Source organism: Glandiceps talaboti, chromosome 2 (assembly GCF_964340395.1).
Source record: "Glandiceps talaboti chromosome 2, keGlaTala1.1, whole genome shotgun sequence".
Lineage (NCBI taxonomy): Eukaryota > Metazoa > Hemichordata > Enteropneusta > Spengelidae > Glandiceps > Glandiceps talaboti.
In genome coordinates this window covers 13,364,645-13,383,777 of record NC_135550.1, presented here as the reverse complement: position 1 = coordinate 13,383,777, position 19,133 = coordinate 13,364,645, and the positions used below count along the sequence as shown (strand labels likewise).

At 36.4% G+C, this 19,133-nt stretch overlaps 1 protein-coding gene across 2 annotated transcripts; it reads left to right on the top strand.

The window, feature by feature from the left end:
• Positions 1–4,948: 4,948 nt before the first annotated feature.
• On the top strand, positions 4,949–17,205 carry LOC144447480 (G protein-coupled receptor 137Ba-like). 2 transcript variants are annotated; one of them, XM_078137527.1, is made up of 6 exons: positions 4,949–5,351; positions 9,188–9,463; positions 10,568–10,711; positions 11,222–11,353; positions 12,103–12,221; positions 12,930–17,205. In XM_078137527.1, exons 1-6 carry the CDS (start codon positions 4,977–4,979, stop codon positions 13,087–13,089), a joined length of 1,206 nt encoding a protein of 401 aa, XP_077993653.1. In that variant the 5' UTR covers positions 4,949–4,976; the 3' UTR covers positions 13,090–17,205. The 2 variants fall into 2 exon arrangements, with proteins under 2 accessions (XP_077993653.1, XP_077993645.1); XM_078137519.1 differs by having other exon boundaries at positions 12,900–17,205.
• The last annotated feature ends 1,928 nt before the right edge of the window (positions 17,206–19,133 follow it).

Here is a 19,133-nt window from a genome sequence, read left to right as displayed (position 1 = left end):
TTAATCTATTTCATTTTCGTACAATACAATGGAATCTTCTAGTTTTGGAATAAGTTCTTTGACAGCAGGTCTTCCATTTGGTGCATTGAAACATGGTAACAGAATGTCGACCAAACTGTAACTACCAATGTCTTCCAGTCCTTCAGGATATATAACATAGCCTCGTTTCAGGACTTTTGGAAAGGCGTATCTAAATTCATCGTCATCATCTACGAGCGGCCATGGTTTTGCCGATGTGAATATTTCGATGATTGTGGCTGCTGTAGACCACACGTCAAGGGTTGACCGTAAAGTCTTGGTCAAGGGGATAACTGCTTCTGGTGCCATATACTGTAATGTACCGTCACCAACGTGTCTTTTTGATCCTATATATCCAGAGACACTGAAGTTGCTTAGCAGCAGTTTATCATTATCGACCTGTGAAACGATATAAGTAAAAAATATTAATTTGTAGAAAAACATAATGATGAAAATATAACTGTGCTTAGTTTCGGGCTCGTGTTTGACACAATACTTGTAATTATAGGTGGCAGAGAATGAGAAGAGACAGACAGACAGACAGACAGACAGACAGACAGACAGACAGACAGACAGGCAGACAGACAGACAGACACACATACAGAAAGAAAGAAAGAAAGAAAGAAAGAAAGAAAGAAAGGAAGAACAACGACAAGAAAGAAAGAAAGAAAGAATGAATGAAAGACAGACAGACAGACAGACAGACAGATAAGAAAGAAAGAAGCTATAGGTACGAGTAACAAAATATTTGTATATGAATACATAGGTCTTCTCTAACATTCCATAAAGTTCTCAGTAATGTATACTTACCAGAATATTACGTGGGTTGATGTCATTGTGTACAATTTTGAGATTATTGTGCAGGTAACTCACTGCCTGACAAAGCTGAATAGCATAGCCAATCTTCTGAGCATAAGTAACCTGTAAAGTAAAATATATGAAAACTCCATAATCATAATATTATTAATATCGCCCTCATCGGCAAATAACTCAATGTTGGGGAGAAAATGACAAAAAATTATGCAGTCACGAGTCTTTAAAGGTAATATTACTAAAAGTAAAATATTTGATAACTCACCTCAAATCTTTCTTCATAAATAATATGTCGCAAAGTAAGTTCGCCTGGAATGTAATTGATAAAAGTCGAGACTGTGTACAACTCAGTTGATACTCCAAACAAGTGAATGAAATGACGACTGCCATCTTTAGTGATATCCCTAGGAAAGAGAAATAGACACAACAGTGAATAATAGTAATCTACAACAATTGTTTCTTACTCTAGCTTGGTAATAGCAAAAATAAATTTCTTATAGTCATATTCGATGTACGCTGAAATAGTTCAGTTTGATTTTATCTGAGGCCTATTTATTCAGTTTGGGTATCGTTGTGAGTACATGCAATACTTCTGATATCATTCATCACGTACGGTCCACCAAAGTGTGGTGTAAAATTCATCAAAATTGATCTTGCAACATAAGTATAATCATGAACCATGTTGGAAAAAAAATGAAACACATTAAAATGTGGTATGGAAATTAATTTGAGGAGATCTGTTTTCTTTGTACGCACAGTTTGATCCAAGAATTCACACTTAAAACAAAATAGATATGGTAGTAGTTTAAATCGTTTTACCTTAATACTTGTAACTCGTTGTGGATGTTATTTGGTTCTATTTCGTCACTGAGTTGAACTTGCTTCATAGCCATTATCTTATCGGCAATTTTGATCTTCATAATTTTGGTGAATTTACCGCTATGAATATCACTGATTGTATCCCAGGCGTTTGGTACAACTAAATGTACACCTGTAAGAAAATATACGTAGAAATGATTTGTAAAGAAATATTCCTGATGTAAATTGTTTTGAGTTTGAAGAACCTAGTATATATCGAGAAAAGTATTAAGCTGATTTCTTGTTCGTTGGCATTTAGTTTCATTCGAAATATTTTCTGCAAGGTATGTTTACAAGTCAGTAATCTCGCATCGTAAGAACCTAATTATGAATAATTCAATTCAGTCAGCCATCATTATCTTACTCACCACATGGTATGAGACCTTCAATGATATCTTCATTTGCAACATTGTTTCTATTTTGACGAGTGCCTCCTTTATAAAGTCGATGGATCTTACTGTTAACTACAGTCAACACATTTTTCCAAGTGGCACATTGGAACAACCTTGACACTTTCGTTGGTATTTCCTTTAGTATCAAAGGCACGTATTTCATCCATTTGTTCTCAAATGGAGTGTGATTTTCAACTATAAAATAAAGATAAAAATAAACATATAAATAAAACAAATATAGTGCTGGGGAAACTTTACTTTTTAGAAAGGAGTCGATTTTAATGACAATCGAATGCGGTAGATTATTTGTACATTTCATAGGCGTGTTTTTATCGTCATCTAAAATACGGACTAAAATATATTATAAAGTTTTGCATCTACTCACAAAATCGACACTTCGGCTGGGCGATATCAAACTGATGAACTCTGTTATATCGGGCAACAAAAGTTGGCATCATCTTGTATAATTCAGTATTTGTTTGTAAGAAAACACGCAAAGCAAAGTTGACGGAATGTCGTATGGCTTCGTAACTAAGAAGATGTTCTAAACAACAAAACAAAATATAACGCGACAAACGAGACGTGACTTACCATTGGAACGTACCGTATGACGTACGTGATCACGAACATCTCGACGCGCCACGGAATATGCGAGGTGTTAGAACCAGGAAGCTATTACAACAAACAGAACGATGTACGTGTCATGATTTTGGTTAATATCACTTAGTAATTTATTATTATTATTATTATTATTGTTGTTGTTGTTGTTGTTGTTGTTGTTGTTGTTGAGAAAGATTATGTTATTGATGAAGTGAAGAGTCATTGGTTGTTGATGGTTAGGCGGTGTGTGTGTGTGTGTGTGTGTGTGTGTGTGTGTGTGTGTGTGTGTGTGTGTGTGTGTGTGTTACCCAGTATACAGTTCACAGAAGATTTTTAAAATTTAATATAAAGGTAATATTTCCATTTTTTACATTTATATTGACAAATACACAATTTACAAATTGCTAAGAAAATAAGGTGGAATTGATGTCTGACACCATGGTTTTGAAATATCTTAACAGTAGAGGGTCATACTTTAGAGAAAAGACGGAATCGGAGGAGGGCAATATTTTACTCAAAAGGCCGCGCCTGAATTATGTAAATTTTAGTTGTTTGTAGGTATATAACATTTATTGTAACCCCACAACACAATTTGACAAAGACCCACAACTTATAATATGGGTGAAGTTCGAATTCACGTAGTGTTTGGGGCTATCAATATTAACATTCCTATACACCGAATATTTTAAAATATTTTGCACCATGTTTAAATTGTCATACAGTTCAGTATTACTCAATATAAACCATAATGTAATTTACAATAGTACTGAAAAAAGTAGTTAATTAGAGCTCTGTACCCATGTATTTATGCTGTACACAGTAAAATATCAATATAATAGGCATTGCATGCATGCAAAGTCATCGGAATGCTGATTTTGATAATACAAATGTCATTTTTGATGTTTTTTCTGAGAGTGGATATGATTTTTGTTATTTGTTATGTATTTGTTTATTGTGTAAACAAGTGACAGATAGGCCTGCGCTCTCTGTGGTGAAATAAAATCTGGCATAAGCCAGAAGATAAGAGAAACCTTAAGCTTATATTAGCGAACGTGAGTTTATTTCAATCTCATGACTCTCAGACCACCAAACAACTGTTTGGTACTCTGAGTTTCAATGTATAGGCCTAAAGTACAACTTTGCAAACTCTGTTTCTAATTGTTTCTCCACTACGTCAAACAATCCTCTCCAATGCCCACTATTTCACATGTAATCCATTGAGTCATGGACCCTATAACTTGAATATTGACAATGCTATGTATGCCATGGATATTGAGTCAAGCAAAGCGTACATGATGTTCACAGAATTACATTGTAGAAGTCGCGTCTCCATCTCGTGTATGCAAAGCCCGGGGCGGTACCAGTGTCCAGCTCGGTTAGGGGTATGCCGTCAATACTGTCAACCCCAGACCCAATTTTAGACCCATTTTGATCAAAAACCAATACCCTATTTTAGATCATTTCAGGATTTTAGAAGATCGAATTTTAGACCGAAATATTTGTTCCATATTTAAGGAAATGGTGGATGGCAAAATATAGTTATTACGCTTGTATTTTTCCTTCAGGAGGCAACATTTTGGGGGCAATTAATAACACACTTATGGTTTGGTAAAGGAAAATGGAGCAAATTTTAGAATGATCAATATTGAAAATAATGTAGAGTGGACCCCATTTTACTTTTTAGACTCCTCATCTCGAAAAAACCCACCCCATTTCAGACCAAAGGGCGAGAAAAGGAATCCCAAAGGGCGGCGCATAGTCTAATAAGGGGAGTAGTCCCCTGGGCCATGGAATGCCAAGGTGGTGGCATGAAGTGCTTTTTTCTGAACATTGTCTTTTTTAATCTTGCCATGGATAGCACATCCATGATCAGGCATACTATACGCATATTGCATCATCCTGAATTTCACAATGGTTTGACGCTTGGGTAGCTACCGTGCCGGGGGCCTTGGTCGTGGTATAAACTCCGGGGGTAGCTAGCACCACAACACTAAGCAGTCGTTTTTTCCGCTTGATCAATCAAAGGCACTTTCGAAAATGAATCAATCTGATCTCGGAATTCGTCCAAAACGAATGTTAAAACAGTTTCTGCAACACGGCTACGCCGTTTGCGTGTACCATGACGTTGATCTCGATGTGTAGTACGGAGCTGAGGTTGGGGGCATCCCTAGAAAGTCATGTGACTTGTTGTACTCATAAAGTCACCTGACATTCGCTACTTACAAAGATATCCGCCATTTTCGAAGAATGTAGTCAGTGCACAATTCGCAGAATGGGAGCTGTTTTGACGTAAATATGACATCTGACGAAGCATTTCTATTTGAAAAGCATCTGAAGAGTACCGACACACCTATAGGCCCGTCTTTCTTACCACAAGTTCAGCTGGGATTGACTGCTGTATATACTGCGTTGTACGGCTCCCTGTTCCTGTTCATTTACGTACAACTATTCCTGATACTGTATTACAAACATAAACGTTTCAGCTATCAGACTGTTTTCTTGTTTCTCTGTTTAGTATGGGCAGGACTAAGGACTACACTTTTTTCATTTTATTTCCAAAATTGTCGCCTTGCTAATAATTTTGGTATCGTCTGGTATTGGTTGCTGTACTGCTGTCCCGCCATTCTACAATTCATAACATTGTGTCTATTGGTACTGTACTTCGCTCAGGTTAGTTTCGTTTTTCATTCCTCTCCGTCATAATATGTGTGTATTGGGTTTATTTTGCTTCAACTAGCTCATTTTTAAAATAATTTTTCTAATGTGACAGAGCCGACACTCATCTCTTCTGAGAAAAAAACGAATTCCCAGGAATGTACACATGTTATTATCCAAAATGTCTGTTCTGCAAGCAACAAATGTGAAAATGTTATAAAATGTTATACACAGTGGAGCCTCCACTGTCTATGTGTAAACTGATATAAAAGTATAGAAATAAACCGTCATTTTACAAGCTTACTGTACAGACTTTTCCGTCAAGAACTTAAGATGATAAAAATATAGAACAGTGGAGTGACTATACAATAAATAAACATTTGTATTCAAGGTATGGGGTACGGTTAGGATTAGGTATTTGAATAGGAAGCCAGCTTGTCCTTCAGGCTTCAGTTGGTAAACATGTATATGTGTGTCTCCATAAGTCTATATACAGAGTTGACCATCTAACTCACTAACAAAGTTTAAACATTACAGAGTGGTGCATGTAGCTTTGGTTATAAACAACAAATTTAAGCTAACAATGTGGTTAGGGATAGAAATATACCCTGTGGTATATGGTAATGATAGCCCTATTTGTTAGCAACTTCCAATGAGTAATGTGATCTAATATGTTCTATTCGTCTATCAACCTGCCAAAGATGGAAGATGAAATGCATGTAGGTGACTACATTTCCTATAGAGGGACTATGGCGTGACTGACAAATGGATGGTGATGTGTTGTAATACCCATCACATTCACATTAAAATCTGAATTAGGAATGCGACTCTGTTCCTCCTTCTATTTCCGTCATATAGTGTCCTTTGTTCTTAGAGTGATTGCCTAAGGAAAAGATGACCACTACAGATTGGAAGCCTCAGGAAATGTCGATCACTCTTGGAACAAAAAAAAAAAGACAATATTATGAAGGAAATAGAGGTAAAGGAATCAAGCCGTAGTCAATACATCAGATTTTGATCAGATTTTACCCATCCTAAGAATGGTACATGTAGTTCCAGCTATGAGTACTACAGTTTATGAGTCACTAGTTACACATGTAGTATACAGTTGGTTGACAAATTGTTGATGTATTTAACACATTTGATGTATTAACCTCATACAGTGTCCTGGTGACATGTAATACATCAGTGTCTGATACTAGTTATACTAAATACAGCAGATCTAACATATGATGTAATAAGCAGCCTATCACTAGAGAGTGAGAAGTTCAACCTTGACCTTGACCTTTGACAGACTGAAGTTCAGTTTGTAGAGTGAATGCTACCAGTATGTCTTGATAGAAATAGAAACTGCTTCAGAGGAATGATAGGGGAAGGCTTAGTCTGTAACAACTCTGTAGTATAGAAGACATAACAACTTCCTTGTAACAAGATATGTCAGAACACTATATCATAGTTTGATATTTATCATTAGAAAACTTTCCTGTTCTTATCTATACTTATAGATAGAAATAATTTGTCATTATTTTGACTCCTGGTAACTATTAATAGCTCACGACTGATTAAAGGCGTGTACACCAAGACGAATCTGTCAACCTACATGTATAGAGATCTCTACTAAATCAACTCCATGTACAACCATTGACCAATTCACTCCATTCTCTATCCTAAGAACTTAGACACAACTAAGTCTGTTTACATATGTTAGGCAAAGGGAACAACAAATGCAGTTGAACTCATTAAAGGGGCGCAAGCTGAGTTTATATGTTTTTAGAGAGTAATATTTGCTACACATTTAAAAGATACTCACAGTATTCTACTTACTGAAGCATATTGTAAAGGGGAATACCACTCCAGAAAATAGAGACATTTTCATAAAATGGGTTCTGGAGAGTCATTTCATATCACCTACAATTACTTGCAATTTTAGAGAAATATCAAGTTGATCTTGTGCCTTTATAGAGTATCTTTGCTATGGGCTGTTGCATCATATATAATGTATTCAATGGTTGCACACTGAATATTCATGACAGCTGTTTTACACTGAAGTCTATAGCATTATTTTACTCATGCATATTCTATACATGATACAATAGCCTTTACCAAAGATACACTGTTAAAGGCACATGATCGACTTGATGTTTCTCTGAAATTGCAAGTAATTGTGAGGTGATGTAAAATTATGAAATGAATTTTCAGAGCCCATATTTTATGAAAATGTCACTATTTCCTAGAGTGGTATTCCCCTTTAATTAACCGTCACTTGCTGAACTCAAACCTGGTATAAGGATAAAGATCTGATGACATATGAATGTATTATTATCAAAATGTTCAGGAAACCCCTACTAAACCATCAACAATCCTGGCTTTGTCAGAGACAATGTCATAGAAGGCATGCACTGACAATTTCACTTTGGTGAAAAGCTTATAAACTCAGCTCCAAGATACGGTAAATTTAAAACTAAAATGGTCCAAAGCTGTCATAAGCTTTACAAATAGGAATATTACATGTACATTGTAGTGATAAGAATACAGAAATTTAGTTAAATATTAAAATGTGTGCAATTTCATTAAGAGTTGTATTTGTAATAGTTTTGAACAGAAAAGAATGCAAAATACTAATTTTCAGGGATACAATCTACCAGGTTGTATCCCTGTAAATCAGTATTACTATTAAAGTTAACTTCACAAACCAAGATTGACACTGCATTGAAGAGTTTTGTTTGTATGTAGCCTGAACAATACATCAGTATGTTTGCATTTATGTCACATGTGAGATGATATTAGGATTTTAGTGTCGATCTTGGTGTGTGAAGTTAACTTGAACAGTAACACATGATGTACAGGACTCCTGCTGTGGTGCAACAGATGTCTTGTCTGTATGTGTAAAGGGAAAACTGTACTACAAATGTAGCTGCAACTGAACCATTTCTTGAAACTGTTTTGTTTAGATATAATGAGGTACTTCTCAATATTGTTCACCATGATGTGTATTGAATCATCTGTAGATATACTCATGTAGGATACTTTGCACTCAAAATGTAATCATTTCTATATGAGACATGATGCCATAAGAATAATATGTGGCAATCATCACCCTGACTGAAAGTGTATGACCTTACTTTTGCCTCGATATTAAATGTTTAATGAGCAATACTACATATTGGTATCAAGGCAAATCAAACTAACATGGGACATGATTCAAAACCAAGCATTTGGTCAAGATTTAACTCTTTTTCTCAGAAGGGGTAATTGCTTGTAAGTTGTAGACAAGTAAGTATGAGTTGGGAGAAAGAGGATTAACAACATTTTTTGGATGAAAAAAAAAGAATGTCCCTGTTGCAGTCAATTCAGAATTAATAGGTACTGTGTTAGTGTTGATAATAATGTGGATGTGCCTTTTCTCCTCCGAGCATAATGCACCCACAATTATTACCCCTGGCACAGATCAATGGCAGCACAACGGCCCTTTATACTTCCTCAACTCTCTTGGTAGCATACAATCCATTGCAGCCTCAATGAGCACATAGGGTTAAAGCATTGGTATTGCAACCTCTATCCTACCAGGTCCCCAATTATACAACTGGGTTGACTTAGGCACAATCGTGGTTAAAATCTTCCTCAAGGACTTTAACCATTCAGAAACAAATGGTATCGATGGGACTCGAACCTACAACCTGCAGATTCCAAGCCGGCCACTCTAACCATTTGCCCATCATTGACTCCACAATGATGTGTTAATCATTCACACCCTGTCATGTTGGTCATTTGTCACACTAGATCAAGATCAACACTAGTTTCTCCCACTACTGTACTGTATTCATCAACAATTATTTATATTCAATTTTCAGGTTGTTTTCCGAATACATTATGAAGCAGACAGATACAGTAGACAAAAACTTCTGCTACGAATCACTATTGTGTTTTTGATACTACTGTATTCAGCAATGAACTTGTCATGTGCTATTATTGTGAGTATAAACCAAGGCAGAACAATGAACACAATGATAGAAGCCAGGGTTATTATCAATGGACTTCTGTTTGTACTAGTTGCTATCTCATTAGCTGCCTGCATATGGAAACTGGCCAGGACGTCGTCCTCAGCTAATGCACTGCTTGAAGCCAGGGTAAGTGTTTGGAAACCATGATGTTTACTTTTGTACTATCAAGAGAAGAAAATTGCTTTAAAAACTGTTTATTTCGAAAAGTACAGGTATTTATAATAGATTGATGTCATGTTTGCGAAATATGCAAATTGAGCTAGCCTGTAAAATTCTCCTACTATATCAAGAACATTTCCCCTTTTATAATAGCAAGACAGGCCAGTAAAGGTAACATATACATCCCTACAGTTAAAACTGAATATGAGAAATGGGCATTTCACTATAGTGGTGCTGTTCTATGGAACAATCTACCCCTATCCATAAGATCAGCTCCGAACTCATCGATATTTAAAAGACATCTTAAGTATGTAGTCTGGTAATGTGGGTGGATATCTTTTAAAGTACACTGTGCGTCTGTAACTTTTTGTCCTGGTTTGTCCCCCCTTTTTTCCTTTTTGCTTTTTTTTCTTTTTTTTTTCTGTGTACGTAATCTTACAACAGCTTCAATTGCTAGAACAGTGCTAATGCACTGAAATGGTGTCCATTGATAAATAAATAAATAAATAAATTATGTATGTGGTAAATCAGAACATTTATAATAGATTAATATCACATTTGCTAAATATGCAAATTGATCTCATTATGTATGTAGTAAATCAGAACATTTAAAATAGATTGATGTCACATTTGCTAAATATGCAAATTGATCTCATTAAGTGTGTAGTTATCTGGACATTTATAACACACAAGTCAACTGTCCAGGATTGTTTTAACTCTAATTGATATATGTTTATTATACATGCATGTTGTTGCAAAATATCCTCTGACTTTCAAGAGGTGTTGCTGACTAGTTTTATAAGAAACTTCCCTATTTAGCTAGCCTGTAAAACTCTCATTTGATAAAAGTTCTCCCAAGCAAACTCTCCTACTATATCAAGAACATTTCCCCTTTTATAATAGCATCCAACCATAAAGATGCCCTATAATTTGAGAAAATCATCATATAAAAATTTTCCTGTTATTAAAAGGAAACTGTCCGTATCAAGAGAATGTCTTATTATTTACAAGAAACTGCATTGATTGATACTACATGTACTGTAACTAAAAATACATGTTTTTGTTTTCCAGGGTACCACAGTTTGTCAGGCAGCAATAGCATGTGTCTTCATTGTCTTACTGTATGTGTCAAGAGCAATATATAACCTAATTGCCATCAGTCCATTTATGTCAATGCCAACGTTTGGTTTCATGTGGATTAACGTGTCTGACCAGGTAAGAATAACACAGAATCTCATGAGTGCCAGTGGCATACTCGGGGTATCGATATCTGTGTTTGTTGGTTTTCTCTGAGGTCATCATTCACACGTCATCTCCTTTGTGTAATTGTATTGAAATGAACTTTTAATTTTATAGAGAATATAAAAAGATATACATATAGTAATCTTTGAAAGTAACTAAAAAGAAAACTACTAATTGTGGTGAGGACTGTGGAGATAGTTTCTTACATGTATCCCTACTATCAAGTAGCTCTAAACACACACAGGGCATTTGATTGTGTACTACTGGTGACAATCACAAACACACCAAATGAAAAAGTGTAGTATTCAGTGTCATCTCCAGACAGTATCATCATACATGTACAAGATGGGTAAATTCTGTACTCATAATTCATGGTTTGAAAATTTAGCTATGGTATTTTTGTCAGGTGTACATGAAGATTGTTTTATTGTTAGACTTTATTGTGAAGTGTCTCACATATTTTATTGTTTGATTTATTGACAGGCAGATGCAGTGGACTTGGAAGGTCTTAAATATATTACATTTGGAGTTGTCTTGTTTGTATGGGAATTTCTACCAACTTTTATAGTAGTTGTTTTCTTTCGAGTGAAGAGACCAACACCGCTAACAGTTCTTGTAAGTAGCATATTGTTACTTGATTGGAAATACTATGTCAGTGCCCTGGGTGCTTCCATCCTAACTCTTTCTCATAGTGGAGGGTGGGTGTTAGTAAAGACACCCCTCCACTGCAATGGTTGTTGAAAACTTGGGTGTTGAGTGGAATATTTACCAAAAACAAAAGTTGCTAAAATGAAATTACTGGGCCCTTGCTGGAGTGAGGGTGCTAATGTGGTTAAACATGGTACTTGTAACAATATACACACTTGCAATATTAATAACTCTACTTTTCAGTAACCATTTAACATCAAGAATGAATGTTCATGGACTTTTGGTTCAAATGAAAATATTTACTCACAGAGTACACCCCTGACAATGTTGACAAGATCATGTCAACAAAAATTTGGGAGTTGCTTCCAGAAATTTTTTTTCACTGTGAGTAGAAATTACTGTTTCATACCATATAAGGATATTTATGTAAATCACCTTCAGTTTTCTCGCCTAAATATATTAATGCATAATGACGCTGTCCAAATATGCAATGAAATTGTGTGTTTATTTCATATTATAGTGCACTATGGAAACATTGTAGGTATAGAGAATCAATTATGAAACATACTTACTCACCTCATTTCCATAGTATGTTTTGATATAGGACTTACCCGTGAAAATTAACACTGAAAAGAGACGATATACTGATTGGAAGACAAAGAGAAATAAAGGTGAAGACAGAGTATGCTTGACTTTTGATCTTTTTTTTTTGCCAGACTTCACCTGGTGCAAGTCCTCATCACAGTTATCGTGATAGCCGAGCTTATTTCTTTGATAATCCCAGACGCTATGACAGTGATGATGATCTGACAAAGAGTGTTACTCCAAGAGACATGTAAGTAATCATTTTTATCTTGTCATCTCATCTTTTCTGTTAATTCACAAAATATGCGGGTGTTGTGGGATTGATTTACTATCTACTATGGCAATCAAACTATCGGCAAACTAAGATAGACACAAAGTGCATCAAGTAACACTGAAGTAAAGCACTTTTTCCATGTGCTACACTCATTTGTAGCATTCATACCAAGTGTAAAAGTATACTGTTTCAATTGGTTTATTTACAAGCCGAGCATGTGGCCTTTCTAATGTGGTCAATTAGTAAATGAAACAGTATACTTTTACACTTGATATGGATGCTATAAACGATTGTAATACCCAAGGAAAATTTATTAGTTTATTGATTAATTGATTTGTACATTCAATTATTCATTCAATCATTCTTTCTTTCATTTATCCATTCGTGTGTTCATCCATCCATTCATCCATCCATTCATTCCTTTGTTCATTCATTCATTCATTCATTCATTCATTCATTCATTTGTTCATTCATTCATTCATTCATTCATTCATTCATTCATTTGTGCGTTCATTCATTCATTCATTCATCCATCCACCCATTAATTCATTTGTTCATTCATTCATTAATTTATCCATTCGTGTGTTCATTCATTCTTTCATTCTTTTCCTGTTTTGATGAACACATCTTTGCATGCTGTCATTATTTTTTCAGTTACAACTATGATATTCCGTCACTTCCCAGGACTCCTATTAATAGTACACCTGCTGATAGAGGCTATGGAACCATTACACGGAGTAGTAGTTATCCTTCAGGACAGTTTGCTGGAATTCCTGGAACTACACCACCTCTACTCTTCTCCTCTGGCAATGTGTCATTAAGTGGATACACAGTCAATGACTAGTCACTCAACAGACTGCATTAGTCATTTATCAGCTTCAGTCAATGACTCATCACTCAACAGACTGCATTATAGGTTGTTTATCAGCTTCAGGCTTCAGTCAAGGACTTGTCACTCAACAGACTGCATTAGTCAATTATCAGCTTCAGTCAATGACAAGTCACTGAAAAGACTGCATTAGTCATTTATCAGCTTCAGGCTTCAGTCAATGACTTGTCACTCAGCAGACTGCATTAGTCAATTATCAGCTTCAGTCAATGACTAGTCACTGAAAAGACTGCATTCGTCATTTATCAGCTTCAGGCTTCAGTCAATGACTTGTCACTCAACAGACTGCATTAGTTGTTTATCAGCTTCAGGCTTCCGTCAATGACTTGTCACTCAACAGACTGCATTAGTCAATTATCAGCTTCAGCCAATGACAAGTCACACAACAGACTTCATTAGTCAATTATCAGCTTCAGTCAATGACTTGTCACTCAACAGACTGCATTAGTCATTTATCAGCTTCAGTCATTGTGAACTGCCTGCTTCTGACAATAATTTGTTTACTGCAATGACTTTGTGAGTCACTTATAACATTCACCATCAATGACTAGACTTAATGGCCCTTTGATAAATGACAGACTGCATTAGTCATTGGGTGACTGTAGCATTAATAACTCCATCTCTTCATTAGTTTGATAAATGACAGACTGCATTAGTCATTGAGTGACTTTACTGTCACTACACAGTCACTAGAATGGTAAAACAAATGACAGACTGCATTAGTCATTGAGTGACTTTACTGTCACTACACAGTCACTAGAATGGTAAAACAAATGACAGACTGCAGTAGTCATTGGGTGACTGTAGCATTAATGATGTCATCTCTTTGTTAGTTTGATAAATGACAGACAGCATTAGTCATTGAGTGACTTTATTTTCAGTGTCAGTATTATGTGTCAACACTTATCATTTTCCACACACACTGGTGTACAGATTGTTTTGTGTCAGTCATTTACGTTTTCAGTCACTTTGAGATTTGGTCAGTTCATATTTCATTCTGACAAATTGCAGTTAAACCATAATTGTTATTTGCTGAAGCTTGCAGCCTTGGTGAAAAATATGACCACTTATCACTATCAAAGTGCAATCTATTAAAATTTTATAAATCAACTTTCTTTTCAAGTATAGTATGTTTTTGATAAGTTGGAGGAAAGGATACTTTGTGTGAATTTGCTATATTTCTTTTTTAAAAGTTGGGTGATTGTAACTGAGATAACATGGATTAGCTTCGTTCACTTTCACTCATCAGTACAGAACTGGCATTTATCAGAACTTAGGCAAGAGTGACGTACTGGCCTTGGTACGGAAATTCTATTTAATGTATTGTCAACCTCAATAAGAATAACTAACAATAGAAACAGTCCACAACACATTTAATGGAATTTACCATGCAGGGCCTATACATCACTTCCCCCTTAAGTTCTACTTGATGCAAGTGAAAGTGAATGAAACCAGTGCATTTTATCTCGAACACTTCATTAACATTTTTATTAAACAAGATGAATTCGCAAAGTCCTGTTAAAGCATTGGATGACTGTTTACATGCCATGGAATAATATGTATACTATAGTATCTACCAATGTAAGTTAAAAGTCATTCCCGTAGGTGTACAAAATGCACAATGCAATGGTACATTCTCTCTGCATTGCATAGAATGCCTTGTTTCAAATATGATCTTTGACCTTTGAAATTTTCAATTCATTATGCAAATTAGTTTGATTTCAATGTTAATGTGCATGTTGTTTAAAGTGGGGGGTGTCTTCATGTGCAAAATACCCACCAATTTTTTTGCGACTTTAGCCTACAAACCCTAAAATAAGTAATATGCCCACCAACATATTGTGAAAAAGGCTGACAATTTGTGAGTCCGCACCTCAGTACCCTGGAAAATGGTAAGGTGATATTCAATATGGCATTACAAGAAACTCAGATATCAACCAAGTCCAGCTTGCAGGCGAAGTATGGAACTTGATTCTGACATTCCTACAAGGAAGACTAATATCAACTATGAAATGAACTAAACAGCTAAGAATAATTTTCAGAGTTGTTCAAGTAACTATAAGTTCACTTTTTAACTCAATGAAAGTTTGACACAAACAGTATTGTGTCAAATACCTATGGCATTATTTCAGTCACAGTTCCCCCTATCATGTCCCTCTACAGGGACTGTGTTTCAGTATTTTGTCACATTCATAAGGCATTATTTTGATAATATAAGAATGGTCAAAGGTCACTTGACTGAGGTCAGAGGTCAAATATTTGATGGGCTTCAAAAGGCATGTTTGCGCACCATAAAAAAACCCCCAGTGAAATGTGCTTGTTATTGAATTCACCTATGCTTTGATATGACCTTTGACATGACCTTTGACATGGCATTGTCAGCTACGATAACCCTAAGTTACAATGATTTTGAAACTTGGGTGTGTAAAGCAAGATGTCAGCCACATTTTGTAAGTTACGTACCAGGTATTGGCATTTTCTTAGGTTTTACTATGTTTGTTTAATTTCATTTCAGAACACAAAGGGACCATTATTTGAACAAATCAAGTCATAAATTTCATTTTATTTAGTAAAGAATTTGAAAGGTGTTTATTCAAAATTTTAGCCATGTTGATATTTTCACTGGCATGATCAATGATATTTCTGTCTTGAGTTACCGTGGCAACTGTACATACATCTTGGTAACCATGACAACTGTACATACATGTTAATAATCGGAAGATAAATGTAATTTTTGAATAGTCACAGTACAGAAAAATCCTGGAGTTATGTTATTAGACCTGCATAATGAATTTAGACGTTATGAAATGGGGCCAAATATTTTGCAGATCTGTTTTCATATTTATATAGAATTCTTGAACCTCTTCTGTAACCAACTATTTGGACAGGAAAATGGGACTCCGTATGAATAGGTTTTTCAATCAATTATTCAAAAATCTTACGAAATGACAATGTATTCTATGATTCCTTGGAAAAGAAATAGCTGATGTACTGTAATTTTACTGAGAAACAAGAATTTTTGTCAGATAATGTTGGCGGGAAAGTTAGGAAATACATTTTTTTTGTCACCATTTGAGAAATAAGTATGTAAGTATGAGATTTGCCATAAAGTCATGGAAGAAGAAGAATGTTTGTTCAAATGATTTTTGGCTTCAGATTCGGAAGAGGTTATTTGATGGAATGGTAAATTTTTTTTAAAATGCCAAATAATGTCTTGACAAGAGTACACAAATTTTCTATTTTAGTACAGACAAGATAATATTTGATACAGTGTAGAAAACACATTGTTTAGAATTGGTCATTTTGTATATCAATATGTTAATTAGTATTACCATATTAGGGGTAGGAACATTTGGTCCAGCAAATAATCAGCCCAGGTTACAGGCAATTTCATTTAACCTGGCTGAAACAGTATGTGTCTCAAATGTATTTTTATCTTGGTTCATACAGTATTTGTAGATAAGGAGTAAGTGTGATACATTGTTACCACTGAAGTTATGGAAGTTGGGGGGAGGGATGTATACATGTTACACTTTGTGTAGTCTACTGCGATGGGCTGGGTAGTAACTGTATCACAATTGTTTTGTTTTCATTTGCAAAGGGTTTGCATATCTCAAGTGTTGTTTTTATCGGTATGAGCCAAGATAGAAATACATTGTGACACATATTGTTTTGGTGAAGTTATTTGATATTGGCTGTAATTTGCAGTTCATTAAGTAGATACTACAGTAGATAACAAGAGTCATAACAACAGTGATAATAAATGGTAACACACATACTACATGTTTTGGTGGAGCTGATGGGGTGGGGGTATTTTATATTGGTTATCTTTGTGAGGTTGTATGTGTGCATGTACACCCATGCCAACACTGTGGTTGTAGCAGGACATGTACACCCATACCAACACTGTGGCTGTAGCAGGACATGTACACTCATATCAACACTGTGGTTGTAGCAGGACATGTACACCCATACCAACACTGTGGTTGTAGCAGGACATGTACACCCATACCAACACTGTGGTTGTATCAGGACATGTACACCCATACCAACACTGTGGTTGTACACAGCAGGACATGTACACCCATACCAACACTGTGGTTGTAGCAGGACATGTACACCCATACCAACACTGTGGTTGTAGCAGGACATGTACACCCATACCAACACTGTGGTTGTAGCAGGACATGTACACCCATACCAACACTGTGGTTGTAGCAGGACATGTACACCCATACCAACACTGTGGTTGTAGCAGGACATGTACACCCATACCAACACTGTGGTTGTAGCAGGACATGTACCCCCATACCAACACTGTGGTTGTAGCAGGACATGTACACCCATACCAACACTGTGGTTGTAGCAGGACATGTACACCCATACCAACACTGTGGTTGTAGCAGGACATGTAAACCCATACCACACTACTGTTGTAGCAGGACATGTACACCCATACCAACACTGTGGTTGTAGCAGGACATGTACACCCATACCAACACTGGTTGTAGCAGGACATGTACACCCATACCAACACTGTGGTTGTAGCAGGACATGTACACCCATACCAACACTGTGGTTGTAGCAGGACATGTACACCCATACCAACACTGTGGTTGTAGCAGGACATGTACACCCATACCAACACTGTGGCTGTAGCAGGACATGTACACCCATACCAACACTGTGGTTGTAGCAGGACATGTACACCCATACCAACACTGTGGTTGTAGCAGGACATGTACACCCATACCAACACTGTGGCTGTAGCAGGACATGTACACTCATACCACACTACTGTTGTAGCAGGACATGTACACCCATACCAACACTGTGGTTGTAGCAGGACATGTACACCCATACCAACACTGGTTGTAGCAGGACATGTACACCCATACCAACACTGTGGTTGTAGCAGGACATGTACACCCATACCAACACTGTGGTTGTAGCAGGACATGTACACCCATACCAACACTGTGGTTGTAGCAGGACATGTACACCCATACCAACACTGTGGTTGTAGCAGGACATGTACACCCATACCAACACTGTGGTTGTAGCAGGACATGTACACCCATACCAACACTGTGGTTGTAGCAGGACATGTACACCCATACCAACACTTTGGTTGTAGCAGGACATATACACCCATACCAACACTGTGGTTGTAGCAGGACATGTACACCCATACCAACACTGTAGTTGTAGCAGGACATGTACACCCATACCAACACTGTGGTTGTAGCAGGACATGTACACCCATACCACACTACTGTTGTAGCAGGACATGTACACCCATACCAACACTGTGGTTGTAGCAGGACATGTACACCCATACCAACACTGTGGTTGTAGCAGGACATGTACACCCATACCACACTACTGTTGTAGCAGGACATGTACACCCATACCACACTACTGTTGTAGCAGGACATGTACACCCATACCACACTACTGTTGTAGCAGGACATGTACACCCATACCAACACTGTGGTTGTAGCAGGACATGTACACCCATACCAACACTGTGGTTGTAGCAGGACATGTACACCCATACCACACTACTGTTGTAGCAGGACATGTACACCCATACCACACTACTGTTGTAGCAGGACATGTACACCCATACCAACACTACTGTTGTAGCAGGGACAAATCAAAGAATCTATGGGTATCAACCCACCTATTGACATATATTTAACTGTCTTTTTAAAAACACATTTAAGAGACTAATTACTATATTTCTGAAAGTTATCACTATTTCTGACTATCATGAAAGTTTTCACACTCGAAGGTTTATTAAAGTTAAATTTGTTTATTTCTTGTTTTGATATTGAGATGTAAAATACATTTTGCCATTCAGTTTCCATGAGGTCCTCATATTCATTCCATTTTAACTTTATCCCTTTACCCAGGGCTTCTTTGGTGATGTCATAAGTAATGTCATCCATAGCATTTAGTAAATGCCTTTGGAGTTGTGATGTCATAAGTGATGT